At 47.0% G+C, this 18,197-nt stretch overlaps 1 protein-coding gene across 2 annotated transcripts in view; it reads left to right on the top strand.

Moving 5' to 3' along the window:
- The window catches only part of COG7 (component of oligomeric golgi complex 7), a 59,199-nt gene that overhangs the window by 34,325 nt on the left and 6,677 nt on the right, over positions 1-18,197 (top strand). For both annotated transcript variants that reach the window (XM_010986918.3, XM_064478518.1), the window contains exons 10-14: positions 716-832; positions 2,734-2,799; positions 7,707-7,893; positions 9,516-9,656; positions 14,867-14,950. In XM_010986918.3, coding sequence (XP_010985220.1) covers positions 716-832; positions 2,734-2,799; positions 7,707-7,893; positions 9,516-9,656; positions 14,867-14,950 — 595 coding nt within the window. The remainder of the gene's footprint in view (positions 1-715; positions 833-2,733; positions 2,800-7,706; positions 7,894-9,515; positions 9,657-14,866; positions 14,951-18,197) is intronic.

Here is an 18,197-nt window from a genome sequence, read left to right as displayed (position 1 = left end):
AGTAGCCAAGACATGGAAACAGCCTAAATGTCCATCAACAGAGGACTGGATGAAGAAGATGTGGTATATTTATACAATGAAATACTATTCAGCCATAAAACCTGACAATATAATGCCATTTGCAGCAACATGGATGTTCCTGGAGAATGTCATTCTAAGTGAAGGAAGCCAGAAAGAGAAAAATACCACATGAGATCGCACATATGTGGAATCTAAAAACAAACAAACAAAACAGAAACAGACTCATAGACATAGAATACAAACTTGTGGTTGCCAAGGGGGCAGGGGGTGGGAAGGGACAGACTGGGATTTCAAAGTGTAGAATTGATAAACAAGATTATACTGTATAGCACAGGGAAATATATACAAGATCTTGTGGTAGCTCACAGTGAAAAATTAAAAATGTGACAATGAATATATGTATGTTCATGTATAACTGAAAAATTATGCTCTACACTGGAATTTGACACAGTATTGTAAAATGACTGTAACTCAATAAAAAATGTTAAAAAAAAAAAAAAAAAGCTGCTCTGCCTGGTGGGAAAGACAGAGAGGCCTTTTTGTGGTCAGAGCTTATAAGTAGAGCCAGCCCTCAGTAGGAGCCTCTGAAGGTGCTCTTAAGGTCATTAGCAGTTCGTCCAAAGCCGTCTATTACAGGTGTCTCTAGGTCTGAGGAGTTTATGACCCACCGCTGCCGTTTCTCCTTTCCCCACAGGTACGTGTCCGACTTCACCAGCACTCTCCACTCGATACGGAAGAAGTGCAGGCTGGACGATATTCCTCCCAACTCCCTTTTTCAAGAAGATTGGACAGCTTTTCAGAACTCCATTAGGTAAAGTGGGGGTTATAATTAAGCGTGTGCCTAATGTACTAAGCATAAACATGCATAATATAATACATAAAAATGGTAAGTGTGGGTTTTTTTGAAGGGATTCTCTTTGATTTTCTCTTTCACTGGCTTTTTTTTTTTAAGCAAATACTTTAGACTCTGAAAACAAGCCAATAAACAAAAGACCAAACCAAACACCAAAAAAGACACCTCTTGCTCTTAAAATATTTTAAAAAGTCCTTTATGAACTCATCTTCCTCAGGGATGTAAATCTTTTATATTTGGTTTGAGATTTTCTTTTTTCTTTTAGCCTGTAATTTTTACAGACCTAAAATAAGTTAGAGCTTTTATTTTAGAAAACCCACAGCTGATTGGATCCTGTTTCTGTGGGCCACTAGGTAGACACTCTGTTGCCCTAAGCCCTGAGGTCTGGTGGGAGTGTCATTGGCAGGGGCCTGAGGAGTTTGGCCCTGATGTGTCTAGCCAGAGAGTGCAGACTGCCGGCCTGTGGCCGGATCTGACCAACGGCAGGTTTTGTTTGATCATAACATTTAACAAAATTTGGATTAGTCGCCAACACGTAGAAGCCAGATTGAACATAACCCTGCTTTCCAACATCACGTAAAATTCAGAAGCTCTGGAAGCACTGGGCCCGCGTCCTCCCAAGGCCACGGTCCCTGGGGGGCGGGTGGCCGAAGCCCCCGGTTAACTAAGGGTGCGTTCTCTGTTGTGCCGTGGTTCTTCCACTCCTGCGTGGTCTGACAAAAGTATACCATCGACCTGAAGTACAAAGCAGTCTGGAAGTTTCTTTTCCTTACAACCATTCTTCACCGGTATACATTCTGAAAAGGCTCCTTCCCCACTTACAGTTCTTGCCTGACCCCTGGCCTGCGTGTTGCGTGCAGGGTGCCTGCCGCCTGTGTAGGTCTCAGTGCGGGGGCCCACGGCAGGGCAGGTCCAGGCCCTCCAAAGGTTGACTTTAATCAGCGTAAATCCAGGACCTCCTGGGGCTGTTTGGAGTATCTCCTCGTGGGCTCCGGTCTGGGCTTTTATTTTTCTGATGAAATCTAATGTTCTAGATGCTAATACCCCTTATCAGCTGTGGTGGCTTAGTATACCAGAAAATATTATGCACCAGGTTGTTGTGTTACACCCGAGGTGAGTGGAATATTTCACTTTCTCATAAACCTTTCTTATGATGGAATGCCTAGATACCCTGGTGATGCTAGGCACTTTTAGAGAAAGTTAAAAGTTAACTAGACCTAAGATGTTTTTAATCCTTGGATTTGTCCTGACATTATAGTTTGGTGTTGAAGGACTCAGTAGCTGGAGTATGAGGTCAGCATAAAATTACTTGAAAATTAAAGGATTATTAAGTTCAGAAATGTTGATCGTTCAGGCTTATCTCTGAGAAACAAAATGGATTAATCTTCATCTGCCTTTAAAGTGACCAGAGAGAAATATTAATTCTAATATCAAAACAGGTTTCCCTTGTATGCCTGGCAAATAGCAGGCTCTCACAAATGTTAAATAATGAATTTTCGTTTTTCAAATTTTAGATACAAAGTATTTCCAACCCATTTTCTTATGGGCAAAGCCCAAAAGCAGCCTCAGGATTTTTGGAAATGTAAAACTACATGAGATCGTGTCGTGTACAATTGTGGTTCATAGCAGAGAGGCCCGTGACAGGACGGTATTGGAAGGCACCAGCATTCACCTTTTCCAGGAATTACTAATTAATGAAACATTTTAGGCAGGCCATCAAATGGTTAAACTGCTTTCCCAGAACCCAGCACTCTAGCAAAAGGGGTGAATAGTTAGAATTTTTATGAATGAGACAATGTTTGTCCTGTAAAGTCGGCATTCCAGATACTTGAACTTGAAGTGCTTTTCGTTTTGTTCAGGATAATAGCCACCTGTGGAGAGCTCCTGCGGCAGTGCGGGGACTTTGAGCAGCAGCTGGCAAACAGGTAGGAGAGGACTGTGGGCGGGTCCCTGGCTCTTGGGGAAGAACGTGATAGGATACCCAGCATAGCCTGACACCACGGACACTCGAGGATTCTCTGTACCTAGGATATGAGGTGTCAGTATTGTCATCATTCAACATTTATCTAGCGGGGAGGCTACAGCTCAAGTGGTAGAGTGCATGTTTAGCATGCACGAGGTCCTGAGTTCAATCCCCAGTACCTCCTTTAAAAATAAACCTAATTACTTCCTCCCTCTACAAAAAAAGAGAAAAAAATTTATCTGAGCACCTGAACAGAGCAAGGCTCTGATCTACTTGACAACAGACACATAATTGGTTAGATATGGAAGTTTGTCTCCAGAACAGGCTAGATTCCCGCTAGGTTCCCACTACATGTTTGTAAGTCAGTTATTGGGAGTCAGAATACATTTCCCCATAGAAATGGTGTTGTAAGTGGTGGTGAAGTCCCCTGGGCCAGCCCACAGAATCCAGATTATCCCAGCCAGCCCGCCTTCTGGGTTCTGCAGCAGAATTCTCTGCTACCCAAGGGGTGTGTGTCAAAGGAGGATTTCTGGGACCAGGCCTAGGAAAAGTCCCTTCTGCACCCTTTCTTTGTCCTGATCCCTGCCCGAAGTGGCCCCATTCAGACCATTTCTCCCCTCAAAGGACTTCAGCTTCCCACATGTCCTTTCTTCCTTTAAGTGTAATCTCCCATCGCCTTGGTGCAGTGGACTTCTCCATTCTACAGGAGTTCAGGGGAAGAAGTCTGTTTGAGACTGTGGGGTGAGGGCCTAGCACCAGTCCCTTCTCCTCTTTCTTGGATCAGTCTTTGTTGTCCTAAAGTCGTCTCTGCAGGAGGGAATTTCTGGCCCTGGTACAAAGTGAAATGAAAGCTGAGGCCCCCGGTCCGGGTGGGAGGTAGGGCTGAGCTGCTGCGGCCAGAGGTCAGACTGGCCGCGGGGGTCAGAGCTCTGAGTTGGCCGTTTCTTCTTCTCACCCTTTTTTGTCTTCCTTCATTTCTGAACCCACGGATTGCCTTCAATTCCCGAGATTTTTCACGATGGTTCCCATTAGGGGGAGGGTCTTGCTGCGGGGTAGAACGGGCAGCTTTTGCTCTTCGTAACAGAAATCATGTGACTTCTTGGAATGAGTAAGACCAGAGCTCCACAGGCTCACGGTGGCATGTGTGTAAATAGTATCTTAGATGCCCCCTTCCTCCCTCCCCACTCCCACACACACACGCGCGTGCCCATGTTCACACGCACGTGCATGCGTACACATGCACGCACACATGCACACAGACGTGTGGTGAGGGGACCCTGTGGTGAAGGGGTGAGTAGGTCTGGGTTCACAAGGGCCCCTAAGAAAGTCTGAGAATTTGACATTTACATATTTGAAAGAAAGGCCATGTAGCTTATTATTTTATTAATTACAGTAGTAATTACAGCCTGGGCCCAGCTCATTGCAAACATTAAAATTTGCAGGCGTACAAAGTAAAAACGGAAAGTCTACTCACCCTGAAAATTCTTTGGAAGAAACATTAACAGCACCCCCACCCCCAGTCACATTTATTGAACCCTGACATTAAGGACTTTACATGACTTAACTCAATGGTCCTCCCAGGGGGTCCAGAGAGGTAGGTACTACCCTTACTCCCATTTTTACACATGAAGGGACCTTGAGGCACAGGTAATAACTTTTTAGGTAAAAGAAATTATTTGTGAAAATAGCTGTGTCTGAGGCAGTGCAACTGAGAGGCAGTGATTTGAACCTGGACGTCAGCGGAGGCATCCAGAGCGTGTGTGTCACCCCCACATCATCCTTCCTCACAGATCAGTGTCTGTGCTCAGACTTGGGTTTCTCTGTGTAGGTATCAGATGTCTTTCCTTAAGCAGAACATACAGACAGACTCGCCTTACTCCTTCAATGAAGATGAAAATTACACTGTAAGGGGAAAGGAAAGATCTGGTTGAGAAGATGACCCGGGACATGATAGATGCAGGCTGAGTCCCTCTAACTGCATTTGCAGCCCAGAGAGGCTGAGAGCCTGGCCTGAGCCTTGGCGTGAGATGAGAATAAATTGGGCGTAGCCAAGGAAGCCGTTTTAAGAGGTGGCGTCATTCTGGAAACACTGCGTCTGGAAAGGGAAAAGACTTAACAGCCACCATCTGTGTTCCCATCAGGGAGCCCATGCGTGTGGCCGCTGCCTATAAAGCTTATCTAATCTCCCTATCAATTTCACCTGTCGAACCCAGACCTCGACTAAGGACCACTCCCCTTGGGTCGCAGAGGCAACAGCTCGAAACACCGCAGATTACTTCAGCGACAAGAATGACATTGGCTACTGGGCTTTTAAGATCACCTGCCTGCTGACAGGGATCATTTTGTGATTTATGGGCTGAGTAAAGCAAGCTCAAGTTGGGTGTCACCCCAGGGACTTCTCTTGTTCTGGGCAAGTTGGGTGAGATACAGGGAGATTGCCGTGGCTCCTCTGTACTTTTATGGTGCCCATCACTGGCTTTGGGAATAGTGGTATTGCCACTAGGACAAGGTCTTAGGGGGCCAGTTCAGTGGGACAGTCAGATGTGGGGAATACAAAATAAATGTCTAAGTTTCCATGGCTGAGGAGTGGGCAACAGCTTTTCAAGAAAAGGAAGTGAGTTGAGGAAGTGGATGGAATTGTAATGTCAGGCCCTCCCTCTTCTGTGTGAACTTACTATGTTAATTAAAGACTCGTTAATCCCATTAATCTCCGAGCTTCTTGAGGGCAAGCTCTGTGTTTAGTCATCTGGTATCCCCAAGACCTAGCTTGAAGCCCATTACAATGATGAGACAATGTGTCTTAATGAATGAGGAAACCAAGTGTCCATTTCAGCATGGTTTAGTTCACAATGTTAGGAAATAAGATTTTAGTGATTAGATCATTGAACGGTGACTGTCTGGATGAAGAGGAGTCTAGGGGAAAATGTCATTAGTTCCTTGGGGTTGGAGCTATATATGTTCCAACATGTAAAAAGTAGTCAGATTTGGTTTTTATTGTAGAGCATACCACTCTGACATTTTTAACTGTAATCTTTAATACTCAGAACATTCCCAACAACGATTTTCTTCAACTGAAGACTGATGCCACTTTCCCCGAGACTGAGGCACCCGTTGCAGTAACCCCGAGGAGGACAGCTGACTTCTCGGAGGGCGGAGATGAAAGCTCAGCTCTCACCTTCCTCCTCACCAAACCCAGGGTCCCCTCTCATTCAGAGAATAATTAAGGAGCACCTGCCATGTCTCAGGCACCGTGCTAGGCGCTAGGAATTCAGAGATGACGAGAGCTCTCTGTGTTTCAGCCTCACCATCTAGTGGCAGAGAAATGGGACAACTTGTGATAAGTCTGTAAGAGAGGTGAGAGGCTGGTGAGATCCGAAGACTGAGTTCCTGGGGGGAAAGACTGGGCAGAGGTGGCGCCCCTGGGACTGGTGCTTGCAGAAGGATTAGGATTTTCCCAGGTGGACCAAGACGGGCATTTCAGATCAAGGGAACATGTGAACAAGGCCTGCAGGGCTAGGTGGGGGTGGTTGGCATGGTGGCAGGAATTTTGTACGGATGCAGGGGCTCCAGCGATGGAGGGCCCTGGGTGCCATGCCTAGGTGTTTTCACGGTCAACTTCTAGTACTGCTAGGAGAGTGGATACTGAGGGATCTTTGGGCAAAAGACAAAATCAGCTTTGCCTTTTGGAACGATCATGCCATTAACCCCGTAGAAGGACAGACTGAGTGGAGCGTGGAAGGACCAGAGGAAGGGAAGGCTGCTGTGATCCAGACCAGAAATAAGGAAGACTTGGAAGTAAGGCCATGGCAGGGGCAGGCCCTGGTTTCACAGATAAAAGACCCATCCAAAATGATCTGTAGGCTCAAGCAACAGGGAAGACTGTAACTTGACCTGAATGGCAGAGGCAGGTGGCTGCTTGTGATGAAGGTCCTGTCCCCAGGGCTGGTTTGTTAGTACAGGCATTCCTGGACAAACACATGAGATTTGTGTTTGAAAAAGCGAGTACCTAACAGTGATTTTTTTTTCCGTAAGAAATTATTGTTCAGGAGGGGCTGGGGAATTGGGCACACTTGGGATGTACTGCAATGCCTCATCTCCTGGCTACATAGCTTCACATAATTCTGTACACATAGAAATGCATAGGTTGAGTGGTGAAGTTGGGCTGAGGAGAAACAGAATGAAGATTTTCAGCATCTGTCAGGGGAGGTCATCCTTGTTGGAGCCAGAGACTCCACTCCCCCAGCAGCACTAGAAGTTGATCATTCCGTAGAACCTCCTCAAGGCATTCTTCCTCTGGAAAGTGCCAGCTTCTCTCAATAGATCCCTCTAAACCACAGAAGTCAGCTTTACAGTGTCCATGAACACAGACAGCACACAGGCCCGGCGTGCGTGAGGGTGAGGTCCTGCAGCTGCCGTCACTGTTCTCCGGGGTCCAGCTGTCCCGCTGCCGTGTCTGATGCCTCTGTGACGATGGCTGGAGCTGGTGGCTCCCCGTGGCTCCCCCTGGCTCTGACTGTTCCAAACAGTGATGCTCATATAGCAAGAAAGTTCTCCAAAGAAAGGACACAGTATTCCAGACTGTAGTGAATTGACAGCCCCCTTGTAGGCTGGGCATCATATTAGGAGGATGGAATATTCTGTTAGAATGAGTGTTAAATAGGAAATAAAAACACCTGGTGTTTATTGTGCCCCTGAGGTCCAGCTCCCTCGTAAAGGATGAAGGACATCTCCATTTCTTTAAAAAATGGACCCTAAATCAGTCTGCCTCATGAGGCTATCCCAGGATTGCGTACGGAGCAGTCCGAATGCTCTGAGAACAAACTGCCATACAAATAGCTCAGGGTGTAACAGTCACCACTTTCATTGCAGGATTTTGTCCACAGCTGGGAAGTATCTCTCTGATTCCTACAGCCCTCGGAGCCTGACCGGTTTTCAGGATAGCATCTTGACAGACAAGAAGAGCTCTGCCAAGAACCCATGGCAAGAATACAATTACCTCCAGAAAGATAACCCTGCCGAATACGGCAGTTTAATGGAAATACTTTATACCCTCAAGGTATGAGACCAGACTGATGGCATTCTTGCAAATGAAAGCTTTTCCCTTGTCACTTACCCTTTCCCTGACCCAGGCTTTCCCTGACCCTGTCCCTGCATGTGGGGCTTGGGCTGTGGTGTGCCCTGCGCCACATCTCTGTCTCATTTACGTTGGGGTTTTAAGATGGTAATCAGCTAAACTGGGTGGGACCAGTTGAAATACAGCTGTAGGGGTCGGGAAAATGGAGCTTTATTGCTGACTGAAGGTGAGTTAGAGCATGTGGCTCTAGACCTGAAGCCAGGCGAGCTTGCTGTTCTTCCCTCTGGAGGTAGCCCCGTCGGCAGGACAGGCGGAGCTGGATGGCCCCTGGCCCCACGCAGGGACAGTCCCCTGTACGGAGTGACAGAGACGGGGCCAGAACGTGTGCTGCCTGCTGGTGGGCAGAACCTGGAAAGGTAGAGTCCAGCCCAGCAGCCAGAGGCGTCATTTCTCTTCCCCAGCGGAGGAGTGAGGATGGAGAGAAGCTGGGAGTGCCTGTCTAGTGCAAGTGCCTCCACGTGGCACTCCTCCTGGCTGTTCCTTTAGTTTAAACTCTTGTTTGTCTGCTCGCTGCTCTTGATGTTGAGCTTTGGGCCCCCGGGGTCCAGGGGCAGGAGAACCTCCCCCAAAATGGGATGAGCCACATACTCCCTGGGAATGGCCACAGAGTTCCTCGAGGGCCGTGGCATCCTTTCCAGAACCACCTTACCTCTCCCCTGCCCTCTGGGTTTGATTTGAATGTCAGCCTCTTGGTGATGAGCAGAGGATATACTGTTGGCCCCATAGCACGAAATCCAATCTGAAATTCTCCTGGTGGGCCTCTAGCTCTGGAGGTGATTGCACAGGGTGCCTCAGGATGTCTGAGGCCTCAGCATCACCCTTGCAGGGCCCTCCCCCACCTTCTACACCGTGACCCACCAACAGGCTGCATTTGAACTTGACAAACACTTCTTGAAGCCATTCTGCAAGTTCATTCATCCATGCTTCTGTGATTAGGTTAAAGCAACACTGTTTATCTTTATTGCTGATCTGATTTATGTCTGTTTGTTGTAATCGGTTCATTTATAATAGCAAAACTAAGGCTGCGTTTTCCACCCCTGTATTTTCTCAGGCTCTTTGGAGTACCCTGGGACTCACCCAGGTTATTCAGACTCTGGTGTCCAGCCGAGTGTAATTGACCTGACCTCGCTGGGAATCGGGGCTCTGTCCATCACTCTTGTTTATAACAGGGCACTTCTGATCATTTTTCCCTTCCTCCTCTATCCCTGAGGGACAGTCACAGGTTAAGTTTTCCTAAACTGCCAATCCATGAGCTTGTGTTAGCTTCAATGCATCTGAGTCACCTGGGAAAGTGAATTAAAAATACAGGTTTCCAGGCTCCAGAACCCTGCTGGATTCAGATTCTCCAGCTGTGGTGGCGCCTGGGTATCCATAACTCAAGTGCTTCCCAGGGGCTCCTGGCGCAGCCAGGTTTGGACACACTGTTGCAGGGCACCCTCTTCCTGTTTTCCTCTCAGTGGCTTTTCAAAATGTTTAGCTGTTTAGCTAATACCTTGGTTGGATTCAGGGCCTAACAACCTGCCTTCCGGGTTTTCTTGTCTCAGGAAAAAGGATCAAGTAACCACAACCTGCTCTCGGCATCTCGAGCGGCCCTGACTCGCCTTAACCAGCAGGCCCACCAACTGGCTTTCGATTCGGTTTTCCTGCGCATCAAACAGCAGCTGCTCCTCATTTCCAAGATGGATGTGAGTGTCTCACCGACTGCATCGGAGAACGCACTCCTCGCCGCTGCCCGCTCCCCTTCTGCCCTGGGCTCAGCAACCCCTTCCCTGAGCTTTGGGAGGTGCCCCCTCTGACTCTCCTAGGCTGGAAGTCCCGCTGTACAGGGTGACTGTTCCCATGCAACTCATTGCTCAGCAAGAATGTCTTAGCTGTCGTTGCTGCGACGCTTCATTTTCAGGCTGTTTGCGGATTAGGGATTATTACTGTCGCTTGATTAATCTTCACCATCTGGAGCAGCGTCGCTGTGTCCTCTCAGGGAGAAGTCAGGGAGATTACGTGCCGCTGGATCGGCTGGCTCAGGCCAGTGGAGCTAACTGTCTGGTGAGGCTGGACTGTTTTCATGCCACAGACTTTTGTGCAGACTTGGTTGCGGAGCTGTACTCTGGACAGCGCCTCGCAGCTTTGATCTGATGGTTCTGAGCGGCGTGGGGGGCTCTGCTCTTCTCTGTCCTGGGTACCTTTTCTGAGTGGCTGTTCTTAGAACTTCTCACTTTCCTTGCCTTGCCACCCTCTTCTTTTTTTTTTTGGTTGTCCTGATTCCTTTTCAAGGAACTGCCTGTCAGTCATTTTTTTCCTCTGCTGGCTCTGACTTCCCCAGGTTCAGATCTCAGCTTTCGTTTGGGATTTCTGAAACAGTTCCCTGCCTGGTTAACCTTTCTTGCTGACTCCTCAAGTCTATCTAGATTCGGCTTAGTCTTTTGGGAAAGATCCAGTTATGGGCCTTTACTAACCAGGAGATCCTTTTAGGAAGTCCTTTGCTTTCTGCTGCCCTCTGGGAAGCATACTCGGCGGGGAGCCCTGGGCCACTCACTTATGCACTGTATGATCTAGTCAAGCCTCATGCAAAACGCCACGATATCTACTCCAAACAGATTTTGCATTTCCAGCGTGGGCAGGGCGGAGGCGTGTGTGAGGTGGTGGGACGGTGGCCACCGCTGTCACAGCGGAGCGGACGCGATGCCGATGACCAGCAGCTCACCCGGGCACCACGCGTACGTGGTCTCGTTGGGTCACGTGGCTGAGGCCGTTACTTCCTCTGTGAGCCTCAACTCCTCCTCTTTAAAATGGGGATAGAGTAATTTTCACCATACACATAAGTGAGGATTAAGTGAGAATTTGTATACGATAGAATTTAGCACAACAGCTGTCACGGAGTAGATGCTTACTGAGTGGCAGTTCTCTTCCTTTCGGTGATTCTCATTTTTTTTTTTTAAGTTATGACAATTTTTAAAAATAAAAATTACGTATATTCCTTCTGAGAAATCCAAGCAATACAGGAAAGCACAAAGAAAACAAAAGGCAGTAAACCCCTTCAATATCCCACCGCCTGGAAATCATTAGGCTGGACATCTCCTCCTGCCCACTGACATGCCGAAGGCTGGGCAGGCGTCGGTAGACAGATCCATAGGAAGAAGTGGAACTGTACCCATGTGCTGTTTTTTTAAAAAAACAGAATGCATACTGTATAAATTTTATTTGAATTTAACTAGAAAAAGAAGATAAATTAAATGAAACCAAAGGATTGGTTGAACTTGAGAGAATAGTTTCTTCACCACAAAAGATTCTAGTTCCCAGAAGATTTCTCCAGGGTTAAGAAGAAAAGATTGTGAGAACTGGTAGATTGGAATCATTTTTTCTTAATGTTTTATTTTGTCTTATTTATTTTATTTTTAGGGGAGGGGGAGGGAGGTAATTAGGTTTGCTTGTTTATTTTTAGAGGAGGTACTGGGGATTGAACCCAGGACCTCATGCATGCTAAGCATGTGCTTTACCCACTTGAGCTATACCTTTCCCCCTTGGAGTCATTATCTTTTGTTAAGCACATTTCCGTTTAAGACAGATACTGCTCTGCCTGCCCTGAAAGCTGGTGGGATTAGCATTCCTTACATCTCTCATCTCCCTTCCCCAACCTCCAGATGTGGTTGCTTTTATTATTTGTATCTTGCCAGAGGTTAAAATCTTGACCTTCTGTTCTGAAACCTTAATTCTCCCAGTTATTTGGTCTCAGTTCTCCACTGAGACGGGGGTGGTCCTTCCCACCTGTCCTCTCCCCTCTGCTTCTGAATTCCATGCTCGCTGTTAGGCCAGGTCCAGGGTTGCTTGCATCTCACCTTCTCATGCAGGCCTCACTGCAGCAGCTCTGGAGGGCGGGCGCTGGGAATGGACGCAGGCAGCTTGGAGATTAGGAGGAGTTCCCCAGAAAGCACACAATACAAAGGCAAACACTTTGGCCTTAAGATTTTGAAAATTAAACCCTGGTCATTAAATGTTTGTTTTTAATGTTGGCTGGTAAATCGTATTGCCCTTTTTACATAACAAGAATATAAACCAACACTCTATTCCCTTTCTGAATAGCTTATTAAAGTTTACCTACATTATCTGGTGACAGATGGATAGAAAAGCCCCTTTGAAGGAATTTTTAAATACATTTTGAACCACTGAAAAATAATCTAGGCCATTTCCCTGTTGACCTCTTCAGGTCCACCCTCTCTTCCTGCTTTGTAAGGCCCTCCCTCACCAGCCCACTCTGTCACACCCTTACTCCAAAGTACTTTTCCACTCTGGCCCTTCTTGCCCTCTGCCCTCCGCCTGCCTGAGCGCCTCCAGCGTTGCTCCTCCCGCCTCCCCTGTGAAGCTTTTCCTTCCCCAGCCCCCAGGGCTTGTCCTTTAGGGGCACTCGGTGATGCTGGCCTTCCCCACGATTCAGCCCTTGCCCCCGTCCTCCCTGGTGTGGCTCCTGGCCTCCCCTTTCTCTGCCTCTCTGGCCTGTACCACCTCTGCTCCATCTCTGGGCCCCTCTTTGCCAAGACTTTACCACTTGATTGTATTGTTCTTTTTAAATCTGTCTCCATCTGTTTCCATGGCCGCTGCCCTAATTTGAGTCCTCATCATCTCTGAATTGCTTCGCGAGCTTTCTGCCTGCCCCCTCACCCACAATCCTCGTCAGAGTAGCTGCATGAATCTTCGTAAAGCATCACTCTGATTTTGTCTCTCCCCATTCAAGCCTCTTACCTGGCTCCCCACAGTTGGTATGATGGTCTATTTTGGGGGGAGAGGGAGGTAATTAGATTTATTTATTTATTATTATTTATCTATTTATTTATTTTGAATGGAGGTACTGGGGCTGCATGCACTCTACCACTGAGCTGTACTCTCCCCACTGTGATGGTCTACTTTTAAAAATTTGATTATGAAAATTTTCATACATATGCAGGAGTACAGGGCAGAGTATAATAAACCTCATGTCCTCATCAGCCTGCTTTGATGATGATCCACTCTTGGCTGTCCTATTTCATGTATACCCCCTATCTAAAGTAAGAACTCTTAAAAAAATAGAATCACAATATCATAATTACCCCTAAAAAATAAAATTAAAAATAGTTCCTTAGTATCATTAATCAGTGTTCAAATTTCTAATTGACTTATAAATGTCATGATTTAACTGTTGGAATCAGGATCCAGATTAGCTCTGCACATTGGGATTCGTTGATAATGTCTTTTATATCTCTTTTGAACTACAGATTACCTTTCCATCTCTCTCTCTCTCTTACTCTCTCTCCTTTTCCCTTGCAATTTGTTTGTTGAAGGTAGAGCCTTGTCTTCCCAGCCTCCTCTCTCTGCACCCCATGCATCCTGTGGCTGGTCCCTTCTCTGACCACCTTGAGCCCTCACTCCCCTGAACTCTGATTGTGTGAAATCTTACATCTGCCACTGAGAACTGTCGAAGAGGAAGCCTCTGTGTGTGTGTATGTGTGTGTGTAGATGTCGAAGAGGAAGCCTCTGTGTGTGTGAGAGTGTGTCAGAGGGTCTTGGTGTCCCAAGGAGAGCAGGAACCAAGACGTCTGTTTCTTTGTCTCCTCTCGACAAAGCCTGGCATGCAGTGCTCAGTGCATGTGGATGATTGGAGTGACCCATCCCTGCGGGGTGGGAGTTAAAAAAAAGTAGGGTATTTTGAAGGGAAAGAGGATTCATTCTCAGAAAAGAACAAGGAGTTTAAGAAACTGTAGGAGCAGGGATGGGGAAGAAAGGAACTTGTCTAGAGCAGGAAAGTTAGAATCGAATTGGTGCTGGAGAGCAGGGGGAGGACGGTGGAGGCTTGGCCTGGGCTGGGAGCCCAGGGGTGGATGTGGTCATGACATTCCCGGAAAGCTACTTAAAGGATCAAGCAACTAGATCGGGCATCAGGTGGCTGCAGAGAGCAGCTACAACGTGACCTTGGGAGTCACTCCAAGAGTCCAGCCAGAAAGGGCCTTGTTTTCCAGGCTGGCTTTAGGGTGACTCAGGTAAGTATTAAGAAACTAGATTTTCTGTGTAAAGGTGTTCCAGGCTGAACTCTGCAACCACGTGCTTGCTGGTAATTGGTCTAACTCTGTCGAGGAGGCCGGGAAGGCTCCCACAGTGATAGCACAGGTCCACCTTCCATGACGAAGGAAGATACGTTGGTGCCGCAGGTCTCCAGACGGGGGTCCTGCAGGGGACAGAGGGCTGCCAGCGGGGCTTGAGACTCCTCCTCACCCCCTTCCCTTTGAGTTCTGAATCAGCGGAGAAGTAGACCCAGAAAGCAGGTGGGATAAAAGCAACAGCTTAAACTTAGTAAAATAGTATTGGCGAATGCGGTTTGGACATTCCCGCAACCAGACAGGGCTTCCCAACCTCTGTCCCAAGATGCGGGATTCACAGATGGTCTCTGTGGAGGGTTCTGGGGAGTCCTCGTCCCTTTAGAGTGCTGACTGATGACCCCCGAGTTAGTGAGGCTCCCTGTGCCTAGAGGCTTTTGACCTGTTGCCCCCACCTAGTGGAGAAACTCAGACCAAAAAACATCCAACTCTTGGGTTCAATCCCCAGTACCTCCATTAAAAAAAAAAAAAAAGAATGCCCAGTTCCTCCTTTCACGTACTGGGGGAGGTAAGCAGAAGGGATCCGTTCCCATCAAAAAGCTGAGTTGAGGAGGTGGGGGTTCCTCTTTTATGGATCTACAGGGATGCAGAGAGAAAGGATGACTTAGAGAAGAGAAATCCCTGGTCTGCCATGTGGTTATGATCCTAAATCCCAGCTCTGAGCAGACAATGTCTATGGGGGATGCTGTGTTCTTCCTGTGTGTTCCAGCACCTGGTGCTTTCCCGCGCTGCCCGGTTGCTATGACATTGATCGCTTCCTCTCCTTCCTCCCCTAGAGCTGGAGCACAGCTGGCATTGGAGAGACCTTGACCGATGACCTGCCCACCTTCAGTCTCACCCCTCTGGAGTACATCAGCAACGTAAGAGCCTCTGTGCGCCGGTCTCCACGCTGGTCTCAGCGCTGCAGCCCTCGCCTTGTCTTTTGATTCTGGCCCTTCTGGTTAAAACAGTCCTTACCGCACCACATCTGTGCTGTCTGCACCTTTGCTTTTGGATAGTCTCCATCCATATCCAGGACTTTGAGGAAATGCAGCTGATTTCCTTAAACCAGCTGGTGAAACACACGCTGGTTTCAGAACCTAACACATTCCTGCCCCTCCTCCGTCCCTCTCAATATGAGGTGTGGCCAGAGCCTGAGGGCATCAGGGTGTGAATCCAGTAGGAGATTCCGATTTGGGAAGACAGGAAGCAGGAGGCTGTGTTTGGATTCTTTGTAACTTTTCAGAAGAACATTGTGTCTTTAGTTCTGAATTCCAATTCAGAAAACTTGTAGTGAGCAGCTACCGCGTGCCCAGCCCAGGCTGAGAGCTCTCATGTTCAGTTCCACAGCAGCAAATTAATCTCTTAGCAAGAATTATGGTTATAGAGACTTAATACTAACAAAGAACAGAATAAGCCCAACAGGGGAGCAGGGGCACTTGGAATCCTTTCCCGCTTCACCTTGCACTCCTGGGAGTCCATGGTCACCCAAGACGTCTGTGCATGGCCTTCCCTTTTTTTAATTTTAACTTTAATTTTTATTTGAATTGGTTTTTTTAAAGCTTTTTTTTTTATTGAGTTATAGTCATTTTACAATGTTGTGTCAAATTCCACTGTAGAGCACAATTTTTCAGTTATACATGAACATACATATATTCATTGTCACTTTTTTTATTTTCACTGTGAGCTACCACAAGATCTTGTATATATTTCCCTGTGCTATACAGTATAATCTTGTTTATCTATTCTACATTTTGAACTCCCAGTCTGTCCCGTCCCACCCCCCCCCCCCCCCGCCCCCATGGCCTTCCCTTTCACTCCTTCCTGCAGTCCGGCTCCTGGCGCTTAAGTGTCTGTGTGCATAAGAAATACAGTGTAGAGGTAATGTACCCGCACCATGGATTCCACACACTGGGGGAGATTTCTGGGATTTTCAAGGGTAATTTTGAGATGGGTGATTTCTACCTTAAGCTCTCACTTTAGAACTCACCCCCATGCAAGTTTTGACCACTGTAATAGAAGCAAAGGAATTTTGAAAGTAAATATTGTGCAGTTAGAAGCAGCGCGTGGTGAGCCCGCTGGCGGGCAGCAGTGGGGACGGCAGTCCAATCCCTCCCTGTTCACTGGGAGCAGCGTCCAGTCCCAGGTGGCAGCTGCTTTCCTGCTGTTTTTTAGGGCATTCGTTACCCAGTATCCTGCACTGAGGGGACTGAAAATGTGGGTTCGTCTTCACAACCAATGGGAATAATCTCATTTTTAGAGTTGAGACAGTGTGCATTGTAATCTAAACAGATTCCAGCATTCCAGCAATGATGTTGCTAGAAAGGTTTTGAGAGGTTCTCAAATTGATTTTAAAGTTGAGGAAACCGAGATGTAGAGGAGTGAGGAAGGCAAGGGTGAGTTTCTAGGTCAGGGCCCTCTCCCACCTACCGTGACTCATCAGCCCCCAGGTAGCTACCGCACCTGATGGCCTGAACTCAGGAAGTGAACGTTTATTGAACACTGCATGCCAGGACAGTGCTGGGCTCTTATCGGTGCCTTGAGATAGTGCACAGTCTAGATAGAATTTTATCTCAACAACAACCCTGTGAGCCAGTTGTGGGTAGCCGTGTTTCACAGGCAAAAGCACCATTCTCTGGGGGATGGGAGTGGGGCGGGGAAGGTCTTTATCCAGCGGCTGCTCTGTTTGGATGCCAGGTGCACACAATATTAATTTCATCCTCACCACAGCCCTTTGAAGTAAGTATGAGATCATGCTCATTTCAGAGGTGATGAAACAAGGCCCCAACACGTGAAGTAAGTTGTCCAGCGTCACACAGTGGTAGAGCCAGAACGCAAACCCAGGTCCTCCTGACCGCAAAGCTTTTTGTTTCTCCTGAGTCACTGCGCTTACCCAAACAGGACCTCAGGGAGTATTTGTTGGATATTTGGGGATAGTGGACGACATCTGCAGGTGTGATGGTGGGGATCCCTTCCCACATTGATTTCCGAGAAGTAAATATAGACAGAACTCCTGAGAGAAACCTGGCATCGTGGAATCTCTAGGAACCATGCAGTCCCCACAATCTAAGGCCAATTAATTGAAGTTTGAGATGTCAGATTATTGAAATTTTGCACCTAATTGACACTTTGCCTTGCTGGTGAATGCCCTCACTTACCCCAAACTACGTGAACAGTATAAAGGGATGAAACAGGAGAAAATGTTTTGAAAGAAAGCAACATAGATGTAAGGCATGATGGTGATGATTCTCTGTTTCAAGTAAAACTAGCTCTGTGGACTTAGTCAGGCAGTTTTGACTATGGATGAAATAAGTACCGAACATAGGAATGTGCCTGTGGTCTCTGCACATAGTAGGTATTCAGGAAGTGCTTACTGAATGGAATTAGAATGGAGACATTCTAACCCCAGAAGTCAGCATCCTTCTCCTCTTCCAGTCTGGGGAAAAAAGGATGAATTTGTTGCCATTTCAAGCTGACATGTACAGCGGTTGTGAGGTTATTATTAGTGAGGTTAAGTGACCACTTGTCTAGTTTGAGTGAAAGATTATGCTAAGTAAATGAAAGGGAAAAGTGCTGATTTAATTTAAATCAGCCTCTTTAAAGGGAGACCAAACTAACAATTTTTGTTAGCATGATGGACTACATTAAATGTTTAGAAATGAGGGTATAATCATCCTGTAGTCCTCTGGGCTGGTAGATTTTGGGGAGTCTGCCTTAACTTCTGGACACCACACTCTTAGAGGGACCTGCCACTGTGGAGATGTGTAGACCAAAAGATCTCACTCTGATAGTCCTTGGACTAGCTTACCAAACCAGCGTCGATTCTAAGTTGGAATGAATGTGTGGAATCAATATGGAAGCGAAAAAAAAAAGCAGTATCAGGCTCCAGTACCTTTTTTTAAAAGTATATATTGCATTGTTGTAACCTGGAGATCAACCTTATTTAGAAACAAAACATATACTTTCCAAAGTGGGCATAGAGGGAACATACCGCAACATAATATAGGCCATATATGACAAACCCACAGCTAACGTTGTACTTAATGAAAAGCTGAAAGCATTTCCTCTAAGATCAGGAACAAGACAAGGATGCCCACTTTCGTCACTTTTATTCAACTTGGTTTTGGT

This window comes from Camelus dromedarius, chromosome 24, assembly GCF_036321535.1.
Source record: "Camelus dromedarius isolate mCamDro1 chromosome 24, mCamDro1.pat, whole genome shotgun sequence".
NCBI lineage: Eukaryota > Metazoa > Chordata > Mammalia > Artiodactyla > Camelidae > Camelus > Camelus dromedarius.
The sequence above is the reverse complement of the archived record's forward strand: the minus strand, read 5'-3'. Positions and strand labels throughout refer to the sequence as shown.